Below are 15,742 nucleotides of genomic sequence, written 5' to 3' on the forward strand. Positions count from 1 at the left end.
AACACACTTTATTCTATTATATGAAGCCTCTTAGGAGCTGCAGCAAACACATTCATCTTACTCACTCAAATGAACACTTTCCCCCTCTGACACTGTGCAACAGTGTGTAGAGTGGACTTACAATATTCTGTACAGGCAGCGGTGACAAACTCTCCTTTCAGGGACTGACTTTGCAAATGTCCCTGTTTGTTCCCCAACCGAGAGACATCTGCTGTCTTCATTGTAGGGAGGATATTTCCAGGGGCAAATCACAGTAAGGGCTGAGTCCTCCTCTGGGCCCGGCTCACCGTCAAGCCTAAAGACGGACGGGACTGTTTCCAATATTTGTGTATTGCCAGTGGTGCAGAAAGTCGCCTTCTCCTTCCACTCTGGTGGCCAGAATTATTTCCAGTGCGTCATTCGGGAGAGGGAAAAAAGAAAATAAAGGGAAAAAGTGCCTATTGCCTCAAGGTTCCTTCCCCCCAGGGACACCCACATTACACAGTAGTGAAGAGTGAAGTGATCCAATACAAGGTGGAAACAAGGACTCTATTTTCGAAAATACAAATGCTTCATCGAATGCAGACGGGAGATAGCAGCCTTGGAAGAATTCCATCAAGAGGCCAGAGGAGGCTGTGCACAGGGAGATGTCTGAGAGGCAGAACGATTAGGCACTGAAGTAAACACACACCCTGTTGTTCTTTCACACTGGACCCAGCAGACCATGAGGTTTTTGAAAAGTTCAAGCTGAGGTAGTGAAGTCAGCCTTGGCCTATTTGCAGATTTGGTTTTAGACAGGAGAGTTCAGATTACACAGATGCAGACTGGTGGGACTGTGAGGATCACAAGCTGTGAGCACAATGTCCCAATGGTTATTAAAAGGGATAAAGTCAGGATGAAAGGGTGTACATATCTCAAGCGATGTGAGCCATATTTTTTAAGGATTCAGCCATGTTTGTATGAGACTAGTATTGCCTGGAGACCTCTCGTAATTTGTAATAATTGCAGGAATTCATGAACTAAATCATGCGCAAATCTGACACATAAAGTGATTATTTCACCGCAAATACTTGCCATATTTTTTCAAGAGGAGGTGATTATATTAATCCCATGAGAATTGGCATCCTGATTAAGACATTTTTTGCATATCTAGTGGAGATTTAAAGAGGCTATGTTGGCCATTGGAGACTACATGAAAGACTTAACAGTATTTTGTGAGCAAATTTAGGCAGGATCATCTCGCTACAGCATGGAGACCTAGAAATGTTTTGTTCTGAGGATGTTATGTGTGATGTTCTGGTAATGTTTTTCGAGCAGAAGTTTTTATTTGGCTCCCAGAATGTTCCTTTTAATAGTAAGATAACATTCTCTGAAAACATTTTCAGAAACTTGAAGCGAGAATGTTCAAATCACATTTCAGGACGTTTTATAAATCACGTTCTGATAGTTCAGGCCGTACTAACATCCTGAAAAGATCCTCAGAATGTTGCAGTAAGCATGTTCTACCTTTGTTTTTATGTAACATTGAGCAAATGTTTTATAAAAGGGGTTCTGACATCCCAGGCCTCAAAAACATCCTGAGAATATCTTCAGAATGTTGCAATTAAAACGTTTTCATTAAAAATGTTTAATGTCATAAGAACTTTATTTAAAATGATAAACATCCTTAAAATGAATATTAGATTAAAACCTTTTCTTTCAATCGAACTTGTAGGTAATGTTAGCCAATGTTATGAGAATTTTCCCTGCTAGCTGGGTCAAAAGCATCAGAAGAGCAAATCTGGGAGGATGGTGATATTGATGACATGCATGGCAGCACATGGTGAAGTACATTTTTTGTTCATCAATTTATGTCTTAATATTTAATCCCCTATTAATGTTACATTAGGAAGCGAAGTCTATGCAGTAACTCGACATCATACAATGGGAATAACCACAGTAACATACAGACTTTGCTTACCTGTGCCAATGTAAATGCTGAAATACCTCGTGTGAACTAGCCTTACCATACCGTTAACATCCTGTTAACTGTAGTCCTGTGCAATATGGATTTTGATGTGTCGGCTCTGAACCACTCCTTTAAGTGAACAATGGGAGACAGTTTGTGTCTAAAAGCCAACTTCTGTTTTTCTTTGTCTTTGTTAAATAATACAAAACATTAAAGATGAAACTCTCAATGCAGGCTTAGTGGTGTTTGGTGTTATTTCATTACATAAGGTTTTTATTCAATACATTTTGTAAAATGATGTAACTCCGGAAATTATTTCAAGCTTTAGAATAATTGCATTGAATAAATTAAGTGATTAATGTGCACATTTATCAATCATAGGTCAGAACATTGCCGAATCTGGTTGAATTATGGCCTCAAGTGGTTCTAAATTAAGAGCTGTTTGGGAGCCAAAGGAGCTGCTCTTACTGCTGAGCTGAGCCAAATGATCTGGCTCACTTTAAAGAGCCTGTTTAAAGCCTCTGTGCACCCCGGGTCCAACACTTATTTGCCTGGTTGGACCTCTAGAGTGTTGACTGACATCTTATTTTAGGAGCTGATGAATTACAATTGTAAAATTCTTATTGGGTGTGCTAGAAACCTGTGCAAGAAACCAAACACATTTGCCCATTCCACTTAAGTGCGCCAACAAACTACATTTACCAACAGCAATATAGACTAACAAACAGACTCATACTTTACACAGCTTGTAGCTGAGTCAAAATGATCATTTTTCTTTGTGAAACCAATAACAATAATAACAACTCAAACATCCTGAAGAAGCAAGAGCATCTTCTTCTGCTGAGGAAAGACATGGATGTAAAACCAAGTAAATGGACCTTGTGATGAGAATTTGTCCAAATTAACTGAGTGATTAATTGAAATACAAAAACATTTCACCCCAACATAAGAATATCTGCTCTGCATGTGCCTCCTGTCTCATTATGCATCTATTTACCATTGCACAACAAACAGCACATTGTACTGTAGTGCTGCTTGCACTAGCCTTTGTGCTTTTATTTAAATACAGCACTTACAGTGACATTATCACACCTTTCGAAACATCTTTAAAGCCAAATATCCAAACTCCCTAAGGAGCGATATGAATGATATGAATTACAATCATTTTGCAATTTGTGTGCAACAGCAAAGAGAGATGACCTTTGCCCTGGATTGGACCACAAAGCTTCTTTGTGTTTGGCTGATCAGTGTCTCCAGTCCGAAAACAATGTTACAACAAACTGTTAATATCCACCACAAGGTTTGGTGGAGCAGAGTGATATTACTCACCAGTAATCCCCAAGATGTAAACCCAAAGATGATGTCAAAATGTGACCACAGAGAGGAGAACGCAGCCGCCTTAACAACTGTTTAGCCCAAGGTCTCTCTAATCCATGGAACAGCCTCCGAGGCTGAACTCCATCCACAGCTACATTCAGCTCCTTCGCAAAAAAAACCCAACCCTGCCCTCAGCAGCTTGTTTAGGCCACTTTGTAAAGCGACTTTTATAATGGGTGAAGGTGGCCACCACAGGTGTTAAAGCTTGAAACTATGTCTGCATTTGGATTTGTATGTATGTGTGGTTTTGTGTGTGTTTCCATTCACAGCCCGGTGATGAGCGTCTATAATGTCACAGAACCGATTCACTGTCTAACACACACATTTACTCTTCAGGTTGTGCTCTCCTCAAACATCCCATCCCCATGACACATGGCAAGGATCCTCATTAACTCAAACACATCTCCATGGGAACAATTGTGTGTTAAAACCTGACATTCATTCATATTTCTATAATTAGCTGAATATACAATAGAGAAAGTAGCAGCTTTGTCTACCCTTTAAATCTGTGAATCAAAATATCCCACAGTCAGGTTATTGGATTAATAACATCAGTATTTCTGATAGAAGTGCTTACATTTGTGAAACACATTTCAGATTGCTGTAATGCAAACATCTGAGGTGTTAATGATTCACAGTGTTTTCACAGCCTGTATGATAAATCCACAACAGGTACTCCACAGTTTACTTCACAGTCTGCTTACATCTCCATCTGATCCTCTAATACCCCCTCACACTCACATCTTGCAGTGCTATTTGTTTCATTCCAGTCCAAACCAAAAGTTGCCCACCCACATGTTCACATGTGGAAACACTTTTCTGGAGAAAGTCTCTCTGAATGAAGTGATAGGAGGGAAACACTAACTCTAATGTAGTGCTTATGCATGCAGAGGTATTATCCCATCTGCTGAATGACAGACTGTTGAAATAAACTCACTTCAGCTGTATACATTCACAGCTGGGAAATCATTATTTTTACATCAAGCCTTTAGTGTTTAATTATGCAGCATATGATCTGAGAAAACGCATTTTTACAAGAAAGTTTCTTTCATGTTAATAACATTCACATCCTACCTGTCTGTATTTCTGCAACAACAACTTGTACACTCAATAGAACATGTGTAAGGAGGGATTCGCACAACAACACTTATCATACTGGTGTGTATTGAATTCCACAGTTGGACTATATATCACTTTTATTCACAAAGGAAAACTGCTGCCAAGTTCTCGCCCTTTTGCAAATTCACAGATCAATTTACTAACGACTGCAGGACATGTATATCTGCAGCGCCATTCATGGAAAATGTTATTTGGCATGGAAACAATTACATTCTTTCTGGGGAGAGGTTTCATGTTGATGGTTTGTCTATGTGACAACTTTTTCCACAGTAAATTAATCATTTGACATGTTTTTGATTCTCAGCTCCAGCTCCTTCAGCACAACTTCATTCAGTGAACAGTGATCTTTATACAGTTTTTCATTTTTACCAGTGATACAGACAACTCCTTGAGTTGCCTCAGATGTCTTGGAAAGAAGAAAGGTGAATTATTGATCAATAACTGGTATCAATAAGGTAAGCCTTAATACTCAGCTCTCAAAATGACAAAAGGGCACAAACTACAGCCCCCAAAATGACCATAAAGTGGAATCAACACCTCTGTAATATAGTTGGAACAAAAAACGATCACTACACCTTCATGAAGCTAACATTTATTGTAGGATTGTTGTATTAGAGTTATTACGTTTAGCTTAATATACCTAATTAAGTGTTTTATACCCTTATAAAGTCGTAATTGATAACATGTTAGAAATCCATTGCCTATTCACCTATTTGCCTCCATTCACTTGGAGTTGTTGTTTCATGTAAGTCCATTATTCACTCACTTTTAGCTCTGGTTTGGTCTCCAGCGGCTTTCTACAAAAACATGTGGCTCTTTATGTAATACTATCACCATGGTGGTACCCCACTATGTGTGTTGCTTTGCTCTATGGTGCTGGCTTTGGAGTGTACAGAGAGCACAGCTGCCTGCTGGTGCTGGAAACAAGGCTGACAAGAGCTAGCAGGAGTTAGCAGGAAAACCAAAACACCAAACTAAAACAGGCTAGAAAACCTGTGAAGCTTCAGAAGTGGGTGCACATTTTTGATTGTTAGTTGCTGTGAGCAACCTATCTCCATTACATTCACCATTTATCATAGTGTTTATTTAAATAAATATTGAGTAGGACAGCTTTAATCTACAACGTGTCTGATAACTATACAAACTATTGTCGCTGTCGGGCGGAAACCTTATCTACAATAATGAAACACTGCATTGTTACAGTTGGTATTGTGTCTGTCTATATAGTGAATGATGGCACAAACAGGTAGTATGCGCCATTATATCTACAGATGTAAAGGGTGACCAATAGCATTCATTTATGAAAAAAAAGATATGAAGTTCATGTATGTTTATGTAAACAATAAGTGTCACTTAATGTGTTGACCCAACCAACATACATCATCCTGCTGCCAGAAACACTAACTATTGCACCACTTGTGCATTAATCTGTGCCCCATGTTTAAAGATGTCTGTCTTCAGTAGGAACAAACTATACAGCAACAAACCGGTTGGATAGTGGGGAAGTATAGAGGGACAAACTAATGTAGGGCATTCAATATATTTCAATAAATCGTGAACAAGATGATATATTGCCCCCTTTAAGACTGCCTGTTATATAGGCTTGTGTTCTTTGTTTCTGCTATCAATATGTGCTTAGTTCTTCCTGTCTTAGTTTACCTTGTTAAGTTGGAGACTAGAGGCCAAATAGCTGAAGATAAATCACAACACTGTTACCCAGCAGTCTGGGGTTTAAACACAACACAAAATCATGAATCTTTGCACTAAATGTTACATTGTTTTTGAGAATTTTTACAGAAGCATAATGCGATACAAGGCTGCGCGGTGGTACAGTGGCTAGTGCTGTTGCCTCACAGCTAGAAGGTTCCTAGTTCAGTGCTCGTTAATTGGTGACTCTAAATGGCCCGTGTCGGTGTGAGCGTGAAAGGTTGTTTGTCTCTATGTGTCAGCCCTGTGATTGACTGGCGATCAGTCCAGGGTGTACCCTTCCTCACATATTTAAAAGCATCGGGCAGCGTACACTTAATTATCAACCTCCACTAAACTGTAGTTGTTACTTGCGACCTCCGCCTGTCGCTTTTCCTTTGCCACTGTTGTTTCGAGTTATTATGCACAGCTTTACAAAAGGAAGGCAGCTAAGTGCACAGATATTATGTGAAGTGTTTGTTTTTGCAGCTTTAGTTGCCAACAAGAGTAATTGGCTAAGGTTGACTAATGCTCTAGGCACCAGGAAGTTGGAGCTCAATCAGTCGATGTATTGTTTAGCACCACAAGAGCTGCGTTTTCCTGCTTCATGAGTGACTGCATCCAATTAAAATGTGTCCCGATCTCCGGACATACTGCTCCATTGCACTTGTGTTCTGTTGCCATGGCTGTATGTGTTTGCTGTTGTTCATTTATACAGCAGTGAGTGGTATTGTTGATGCTGTTAGGTTGTTTGTTACCTTGTGCAAACCCTGTTTTGGGGGAGACAGCTTAAGGGATACATACAAGCATTGTGAATGGCTCCAATTACTGCCAACAAGAAGAAGCAGCAGCCCTTACCTTCACATGTGTGTCCATCCATCATCTGAGAGAACCCTGGGAAGCAGGAGCAGCGAGCCCGGCCTGCCACCACCGTACACTGCTGACTGCAAGGACCATTTTCTGAGGGACACAAAAATACGAGCAACATGATTCCACACAGCTACGCCTGCAGGACAGTCATTCACTCATAATGTCTTAAATTCTTCATCCTGGTGCTGTTTCTCTGCTGTCCTGGAAATTTATCATTCCGTGGTTTTGCACCCTGAGGCTCTTATGGACACCACCTTCACACCCTCGCACTGATCATCACCCCCTGCAGGAAGGAGCCTCTCATGAGTCGTCACTTTTAGCACAACAGAATCAATTTTCGCTATTTAACAGCTCGATACCCCTGTCACAAAGAAGCATGGCCCAAGAACTGCCTCCTCACAATTTCTCAACAACACATTCCTGCAGTTGTTAGGTGACAGAAGGTCACTCGATACATTGATCAGGATATTCTTAAAAGTAACAATCAGAGACAATATGAAGGAGCAGGGCCTTTGTTGGAACTTGGAGAGGAGACTCCAGCATTACAAGGGTTTGTACAGCTGATCTCCTTTTGGCTTGTTCATAATACAGCTCACAAAGCTGCCTCAGCAGATCATCTTTAACTGAAATGTATCAGTGAGAGTGCATGTGGAAAGGTAACTGTGCCAGCTTTAACTTCTGTTCATGAGGGAGTTTCTGTCCTCAGGCCACTCAGACGCTGCTTGGACGCATCATGTCAGCTCTCCTCAGCTCAGTCCACCTGCTCTATTTCAATACAAGCAGAGCTGATGTGTTGAGCAGATGCATCTGGCCGACTGTACTCAATGCAGGAGACATGAGTGCTTACATTTCAACACGATATATAAAACACTCTCTAAAGCCCCAAACACTCTCATCACCCATTACACATAAAGCTATGACACTTCAGCCAAGGGAGGGATCTATGAAGAAGAGTCTCACTACAGGAAGTAAACATCAGAGCCCCACATCTACAAATTATCTTTCATATTCCTAAATGACTGAACTCTACTCCCAGCTACCTCTGTAATGCAGCTTCAGTGAATCATCTCACACCCTGTGGCTTTATTGCTCCTGAATAGGTCAACTATTGTTTCAAATGAGGTCAATTTACATTGATTGGAGTTTCATTCATTGTAACAATTTACCATTCAAAGTCATGTACACTGCAGGGACGAATGGCTGTTTCAGACTCTTATGGGAGAGATTTAAGCCGTTTTTATATTTTAATAACACCACAGCGCTGCAACGAATTCTGCCGCTTTGCCATTTTACATAAGACCAAGCAACACCAGTGTAAAGCCAACTCCTGTGTTTTTACACAGCACTGCGGCATCGCGGAAGCAAAGTGTGCATGAGGTGTACAGAAACAGCACGTGAGTCACATATACACTGTCATGAGTTATTCTAGTTTAGTTATGTGTTCGATTTGTATTTCGGTGTTCAGATATTATTTCCTGTTTTACTTTGTCCTCGTTGTCATGAATTATTATTGTTTAGTTTTGTATCTAATTTATTTAGTGTTCTGGTCATAATTTAGTCTTGTTTAGTTATGTATTTCATTTGTATTTTGTGTTCAGATATTTCCTGTTTTATTTTGACACCTTATGTGTGTTTCCCACTTGTGTGATTATGTGCCCTGCCCTTGTTCTGCTTCTTGATTATCTCACCTGTGTCTGATTAGCCTCACCTCCTAAGTTTATTTAGTCTTTGTGTTCCCCTGTCCCAGTGTCAGTTTGTTATTTGTCTTTTGTCTTTTGTCAACCCTTGCTCCTCGTGGATATGTTACTTGTGGGACTTCCTTTGTTTCATTGTGATTTGGACTTTAACTCTAAATTTTGGGATTTTGGATTCTGCTGTTCACCCATGGACTTTGTACGTTTTTTTTGTTCTGCCTCTTGTTTGCCTTTTTGTTAGCGTGTTAATAAATCTTAAATCACCTGGGTCCTCTACCTTTTGGTTTAAATCTTAAAACCTGACACACACATGTGACCCTGTTCCACCCTCCCAGCTCTGCCGCTTGCACTGAGGCCACTTCACCTCTGTTATCCTATGTTACTCCGATACCGGCTCAGAGGCACCATTCTGCCTCTGTGCGTTTAACATAAAAGACGAGGCATAACAGAGGCGTAATAATCTGGCCTTAAACTGGCAGTGTAAAAAGGTCTTTAAAGTAGTCGTTTGTTAGTACAGTGCCAGAGTAAGATGCCTCTCCACCTTTGTGTTGTGTTCAGGGGGAAATCCAATATTGTGCTTAAACTTAACATATGTATGCTGAGACAAGAGGACTGAAATCTGCTTAGATTGTGAAGACTTAAAAATGCCTTAAAGATGACCCTTATAATCATTAGAGATGCATGTATTGACTTGTTGATTCTGTGATTTGTACAAGCGCAATATAGATGTATAAAATGGGGACTCTGGGGCCAAGGAGGCTGTTTAGTAGGGGGTCTAGATTTAAGTGTTACAAAAGTGCATTTATTTCTAGCTGGACACTTTTTTCACTATTAGATGATAGTCTAGGTACAGTTAAAGCATTATAACTATCTATGCTACTTTGACTTCCTATTCTTACTTGACTAAATAAAAATGTTGCTCTCTGTCTTTTTTAATGTTATCATCTTAAGCAGTGGCATCTATATCTGTCACGCCTTCAGCAATAGTACAAGCCCTTCCTGCATTTGCAATACATGGTACTTGTTTTGACACTACAGTTGCCTTCAAATCTCCTCTATCACTTTCCTCTCTTCTTTAAATTCAAGTCTCTGTTTGTGGTGCAGGTTTGATGCTATCATTAGAGAACAAAATTCAAACACTGAGGCCTTGGAGAGTTATTTGAGCCCGCCCAAGTAGCAGCTCAAGCTTTGGGTTATCATACATTCCAGGATTTGGTTTAGCAGCCAAAACCTTGGATGACCCTTATAATCATGGCTACAAAATCCCTATCTTTGCTGCTCTTGCCTTTTGCCGATGATGACAGTCAAACATCTCTAATCTGCAGCTTTATCCCCATTAATTATATTTGCTGTGTATTTATATTTTTCCAGTTTTATATTTTTGCTTTAAAAAGTTGCTGCTGTACCCCACAATTTTCAAGTTTGGGATCAATAAAGTCAGACAGGCACACAGTCAGCCAGCCAGTCAGCCTGTCTGTTTACCTATCTATCTATAAAAGCTGACTTTCGTCTGATTAGCCGGCTCTCTGGAAGCTTGCTGAAGGGAAACAGTGGCAGTACCCGTCTATGTTTCCAACAACTGGGAGCACTGTTTAAAACTTGAATAGTTAACTTGAGCAGGAACGTTCAAAGACAGACCAGGCAGATGGATTGGTGCATCTCTGCACATTGAGGGCCTGGAGTAGCTGACTGCATAAAGACATCTGAAACTAGCTGATGTCAGTTAGCCACAGAAGTAGACAGAACGTTGGAAATCATTCAGAGCAGTCTGAAGCCTGAGCTTTGTGCTTCCAGATATTTCTTTTACATATATCTACCTCATGATCGGTATAAGCTGGGAAAGGTCTGCTGCTCATGAAGTTATTATTAACTACATATAATCAAGTATGGTCTATTTCACACAAGATGGTGATTATCATAATTATCTTTAGCCATTACAATAGATAATGCATAGAGGGTTTTGACATGTACACCGATCAGCCATAACTTTATGACCACCTGCCATCCTGACCGGTCTGTGGCTACGCGGCCCCATATGCCACAAACTGTGATGCACTGTGTGTTCTGACACCTTTCTATCAGAACCAGCATGAACTTTTACAGCAGTTGGAGCTACAGTAGGTCTTCTGTTGGATTGGACCACACGGGCCAGCCTTCGCTCCCCATGTGCATCAATGAGCCATGGCCACCCATGACCCTCTCGCCAGTTCACTGGTTTTCCTTCCTTGGACCAATTTTGGTAGGTCCTGACCACTGCAGACCGGGAACACCCCACAAAAGCTGCAGTTTTGGAGATGCTCTGACCCAGTCATCTAGCCATCCCAATTTGGCCCTTGTCAAAGCTCACATCCTCACGCTTGCCCATTTGTCCTGCTTCTAACACATCAACTTCGAGTACAAAATGTTCACCTGCTGCCTAACATTTCCCACCCAATGACAGGTGCTATTGTAACAAGATAATCAATGTGTTTCACTTCACCTGTCAGTGGTCATAATGTTATGGCTTAATTGGTGTATGTACCATATCTCAACAGCAGGGGGGCATGACTCTTGCCCACAGTGGTGTGACATTTACTTGCGTGTAATGCTGTTGGCATTACCTGCACAAGGACTGAGGCGAGCAGGAGGCGGCCTGGTGGATGTTGTACTGGTTGTAGTAGTTTGTGTTGTTGGGACCAGAGCAGGACTGTCCTCTCCAACTCTGTTGTCCTCTTCAGGACTCACTGCACATGGAAACACAACAAGACAGACCATGAAAAACATTTCAGTTTATCAAGCACTCCATGACAGAGAAGGTTTAACCTCCAAAAAGGACATTACTTCATACTTAAAAGTCAACTGAGGATGAAGAATGAAAAGATGCAGGTTGCCTAACATGTTCCTGATATACTTAACCACAACTAAATGTGTAACTATTTCAGAAACCCATGACATAATTTGACCCATGCTGGATAGTTTGGTCATTAAACTAGTTTAAAGAGCAAAGACATGTCTGTGAATAGATCCTCTTTCATTTGAGGTTGAGAGGCATTTTGATGAGTCTGTTTAAGTGGTTCTTGCTAAAATGCAATGATAAAGTATAATGATGAAATCTGTAGTTGGTTTGAACCACAGCACGATCATAGTAAAATGACCATAATTGCATAAACAATAAAAATTAAGAGTCCTGTAGTTAAGGTTTTAATGGACTCAAACCATTAAGTTTTATTGTTTAGAAATTCCCACATGTTCCTGTCATTGAATTACAATGAGGCATTTTTATTGTGGTAAAACCAAATTCACAAAAGGTCAAATAGAGGACAACTTGAACATTTAATGTACTGTATGTGAAGAGGACTACCTACATGCAGTACAAACGCAGACCAGAGCTGGGTGGTCAGTAGTTCATAAATGCATTCATAGCCTTTCAGTGCCTTAACTAACTTAACTCAGTAATTTAACTTCCTTTGAGGGCACAATTGAGGGATGCTACAACCTGTAAGTCAGGGTCACGTGACCAGTGGAGTTTGCATGCTACTTTTCCGTAGCTTTGCAAGCATGATTAACTGTGGTGCTCGATGGTAATACAAATGTCTTTAACAAAAATTGTACACTATAATAGATCAAATAATTCCAAAATATGTTACTTTAACTTTTAACAAACCATTCACAAAAGCTTACTTTAACTTTTGTGAACCACTTTTAAGGATCCCCTTACTGTAATCATAAGGGTCGGAGGTTCGATCCCCAGCTCCCTCAGGCTGTCGACACATGTCGAAGAGTCCTTGGGCAAGACACTGAACCCCAAATTGCTCCCGGTGGCATAGCCAACGGGTATGAATGTGATAACTCTGCCATCAGTGTGTAAATGGGTGAATGTGATATGTAGTGTAAAAGCAGCTTTGAGTGGTCGCAAAGACTAGAAAAGCGCTATATAAGTACAGTCCATTTACTTTAAGATTCTTAAATGTGTTGGTCTGTCAAACAGCAGAAGACTCCCGCTAGCTCTGTTCAGAATGTCTGTCTGTAGAAATATCTGACCGCTAAGCTAATTTAGTAAACAGACAAGAAACATCTGTTTCAATCATACTTCTGGAATTAGTCCATCATTTCCTTAAAGCAAAAGTCATGAACATCATTAAACCCACGAACAACGAGGTCTGACAACACTGTGAGAGCTCTGGCACAAATAACAGCCAGCAGTATGCATGCTAACGGATTAGCCTGTTAGCAGTTGGCTAGTGTTACTCACTGCTTACAGGTGGCGAGCAGTCCTTCAAAAGTCTCCCCTGATTCAAAGGGGCACTAAAACAATTTCATAGATAGTGATCAGTATATTTCTAGTCATTCCATGTTTTCTTTTGCTTGTGGAGTGTTTCTTAAGTCAGAAACTTACAGGGATGATGACATCCAGATTGTGAGATATTTTTAAGGGGAAACATATGTTACAAACAGAGAGCATCAGGTTTGAAACATGGCTGTTTACCAGGCAAAGGGGATTTAGGAAATTCACTATAGGGTTACATTGAATTAAATTTAGGATCCATTGTTTTTGGATAACTCGGTCACTGCTGCATTACTTTTAACTCACTGAGTTCATGTGTAAATCCTTCCAAGGTGACTTTGAATACCTGGTGCACAGGAGTGTCCATCCTGCTGCAGGATGTAGCCTTGATGACAGTCACAACGATAGGAGCCCCAGATGTTGGTGCATGTGTGTTGGCACAGCTGGCCCGCGTAGAGCTGACACTCATCCACGTCCTCCTGCTCGTCCACCGTGTTGGCAGCTTCATCTGTGGCACTGATGGAGAAGGCTTCCTTGGGGAACTTGCTGTCTGTGACTAGAAGGATTGAGAGAATGGAATGGATGGTTGGAGGGGTTCCTTAAATTAGATACAGCACCAGATTGCCTCTATAATTTATCCCCGACACTTACCTCGCGAAACTAACTTGAAGACACAAAACAACATCTGCTCCTCCATTACATTAACATTCAGTGTTTAAGTGATGCTTTTATACAGAGCTTCAATACCTAAATTGCCATCATTACAAAAAACAACAGTTTCAAGTGAAAAGGACAGGACCTTAGCGGTGCATTTAAGGAACTCTTATGAACTCAGGACACTAATGTGAGAGTAAAGTGCTGAGAAAATAAATACACAAAATGTTAAGTGTTTCTCGAGAGCAATTAGATTCAGTAAAGAGGGAAAATAATTTAGCAGAGAGGGAATGACATGACGCACTTACCTAAACGAGGGTTTTTAGCTCACTGCTTCTGTTTCTGCATGGATTACATTGTCTCTATAACAGCTGTTCACTTGGCCTGTAGTCTGCCTACTGAATGCTTTATTTCACTTGTGTGTTGCATTACCTAACACAACATGTTTTGGTCAACCTGTCACCAGCTTATTTTTTTTCCTTTAAGGACATTGGCCTGTAGAGTAACCTGTGACTGTAACACAGTTAACTCTGATGTATAGTGGGAAAGACACGACTACTCTTGTGTGCCTGTGAGTGAAGAGTATCTGCACTTTATCGGCCAGATGAAGATAACTATATAGCAGGAGTAGTGAGCAACAATGGCAGTATTAAACAGTGTTAGGAAGGCCCAGGCTAATGCTAACTGCAACTTAGGAAAAATAAAGCTCCTCTCATTGAATGACATCTCGTCATCTTCGATTGGCAGAACGTTCTGGAAGGACAAGCTGAAGAAAAGCTGGTGAACCAAAAAAGACACCAAGGATCCCGAGAACATAGATTCACTCCCAGGCAAAGATGATGAGTGATTTTTGGCGTGGGACATTTTTTATATTTTATCATGTATGTAATCATAAAGTGCACATTTAATAACTTGTAATAGACTTTTATTTATATTTTATAGTTAATTTATAACAGAACTAGTTGTAAGACAAAAAAAACTCAGTTGGAAATAGAGTTTTAGCATTAGTACTAGCAGTACCTCACACTAGCTAGCTAGCTAGCTAAAATACGACCAAAGTCACAGTCATTGGTTAGAAATTATAAGCCTATGTTTGTTGACTTTGGTTAAATCAAAGACCCATTGTTTAAAACATTTCTGTGAAGTGCAAATTGTAAATTTTCCTCTGATGTAAACGCTGGGTGGGCCATGCATAAGAGGCAAAACTCAGTGAGTGATTGTATGGACTTTGTTCAGAAACAATTTTGAAAAAACAGAAAATTATGTTGTGGTTTGGAGGATAGGGACAGTATCATTTGTATGTTTTAAGCGCCAGCATTTGCAGATCTTTTCTCCTTTTATTTATACTGAGATCCAAGAAGGGATGTTTTTGCTGGCAGTATGGATGAGAGGAACAATTACAGCAAAGAGTCTCTTTCCATGTACAGCACCGGAAAAAATTAAGAGACCACTCTAAATGTTCCTTAAATCAGCATCTCTCTCTTCATGTCATGATCAGCACAATCCAGATCTGAACCCCATTGAAACCCCCCTGAATGTGATCAAGAGGAAGGATGTTTACAAGCCATCGAACAAGACGAGCTGCTCCAAGAGTGGCCTAACATCACGCAACAGCAATGTGAAAGTCTTCCAAGATGCATGAAAGCTGTAATTAAAAATCAGGGTTATTCCACCAGATATTGATTTCTGAACTCTTCCTAAGTTAAAACATTAGTATTCTGTTGTTTAAACAAGAATATGAACTTGTTTTCTTTGCATTATTCAAGCTCTGAAAAACACCTTTTTTTTGCATCTTTTGTTTTCTTAATCAGTTTTCTGCAAATGAAAGACCTAAATGAGAATATTTATTTGGAAGTTGGGAGAAATGTCGCATACAATAAAACACTAGATCATTTCACAGAAACACAAACCTATAAATAGAAGAACCAGAAAAGAACTTTGGTCTCTTAACTTTTTCCGGAGCTGTACATGTAGCCATGCGACTATTGATATAAGTTAGATTTCAAACTAAACATTAAACAATAGCTGATCCGGGAGAAATGTGGGGTTAAAATCAGGCTTAATCTCAGCAGTGTCTGTCTGACATTAGCAAAACCTATAGGCAAAATTACACATTTACATTTTTTTCAAAGTTATTTCACAGTAATGACA

At 40.1% G+C, this 15,742-nt stretch overlaps 1 protein-coding gene across 1 annotated transcript in view; it reads right to left on the reverse strand.

The window, feature by feature from the left end:
* Nucleotides 1-15,742, reverse strand: part of fbln2 (fibulin 2) — a 66,347-nt gene that overhangs the window by 17,527 nt on the left and 33,078 nt on the right. The window contains exons 5-7 of the mRNA XM_069677919.1: nucleotides 13,284-13,493; nucleotides 11,274-11,396; nucleotides 6,968-7,069 (exon numbers count right to left, since the gene is read on the reverse strand). Of these exons, the coding sequence (XP_069534020.1) occupies nucleotides 6,968-7,069; nucleotides 11,274-11,396; nucleotides 13,284-13,493 (435 nt within the window). The remainder of the gene's footprint in view (nucleotides 1-6,967; nucleotides 7,070-11,273; nucleotides 11,397-13,283; nucleotides 13,494-15,742) is intronic.

Source organism: Semicossyphus pulcher, unplaced genomic scaffold, assembly GCF_022749685.1.
Source record: "Semicossyphus pulcher isolate SPU_LCO1_2020_fin unplaced genomic scaffold, fSemPul1.0.p SCAF_3, whole genome shotgun sequence".
NCBI classification, from domain to species: Eukaryota; Metazoa; Chordata; class Actinopteri; order Labriformes; family Labridae; genus Semicossyphus; species Semicossyphus pulcher.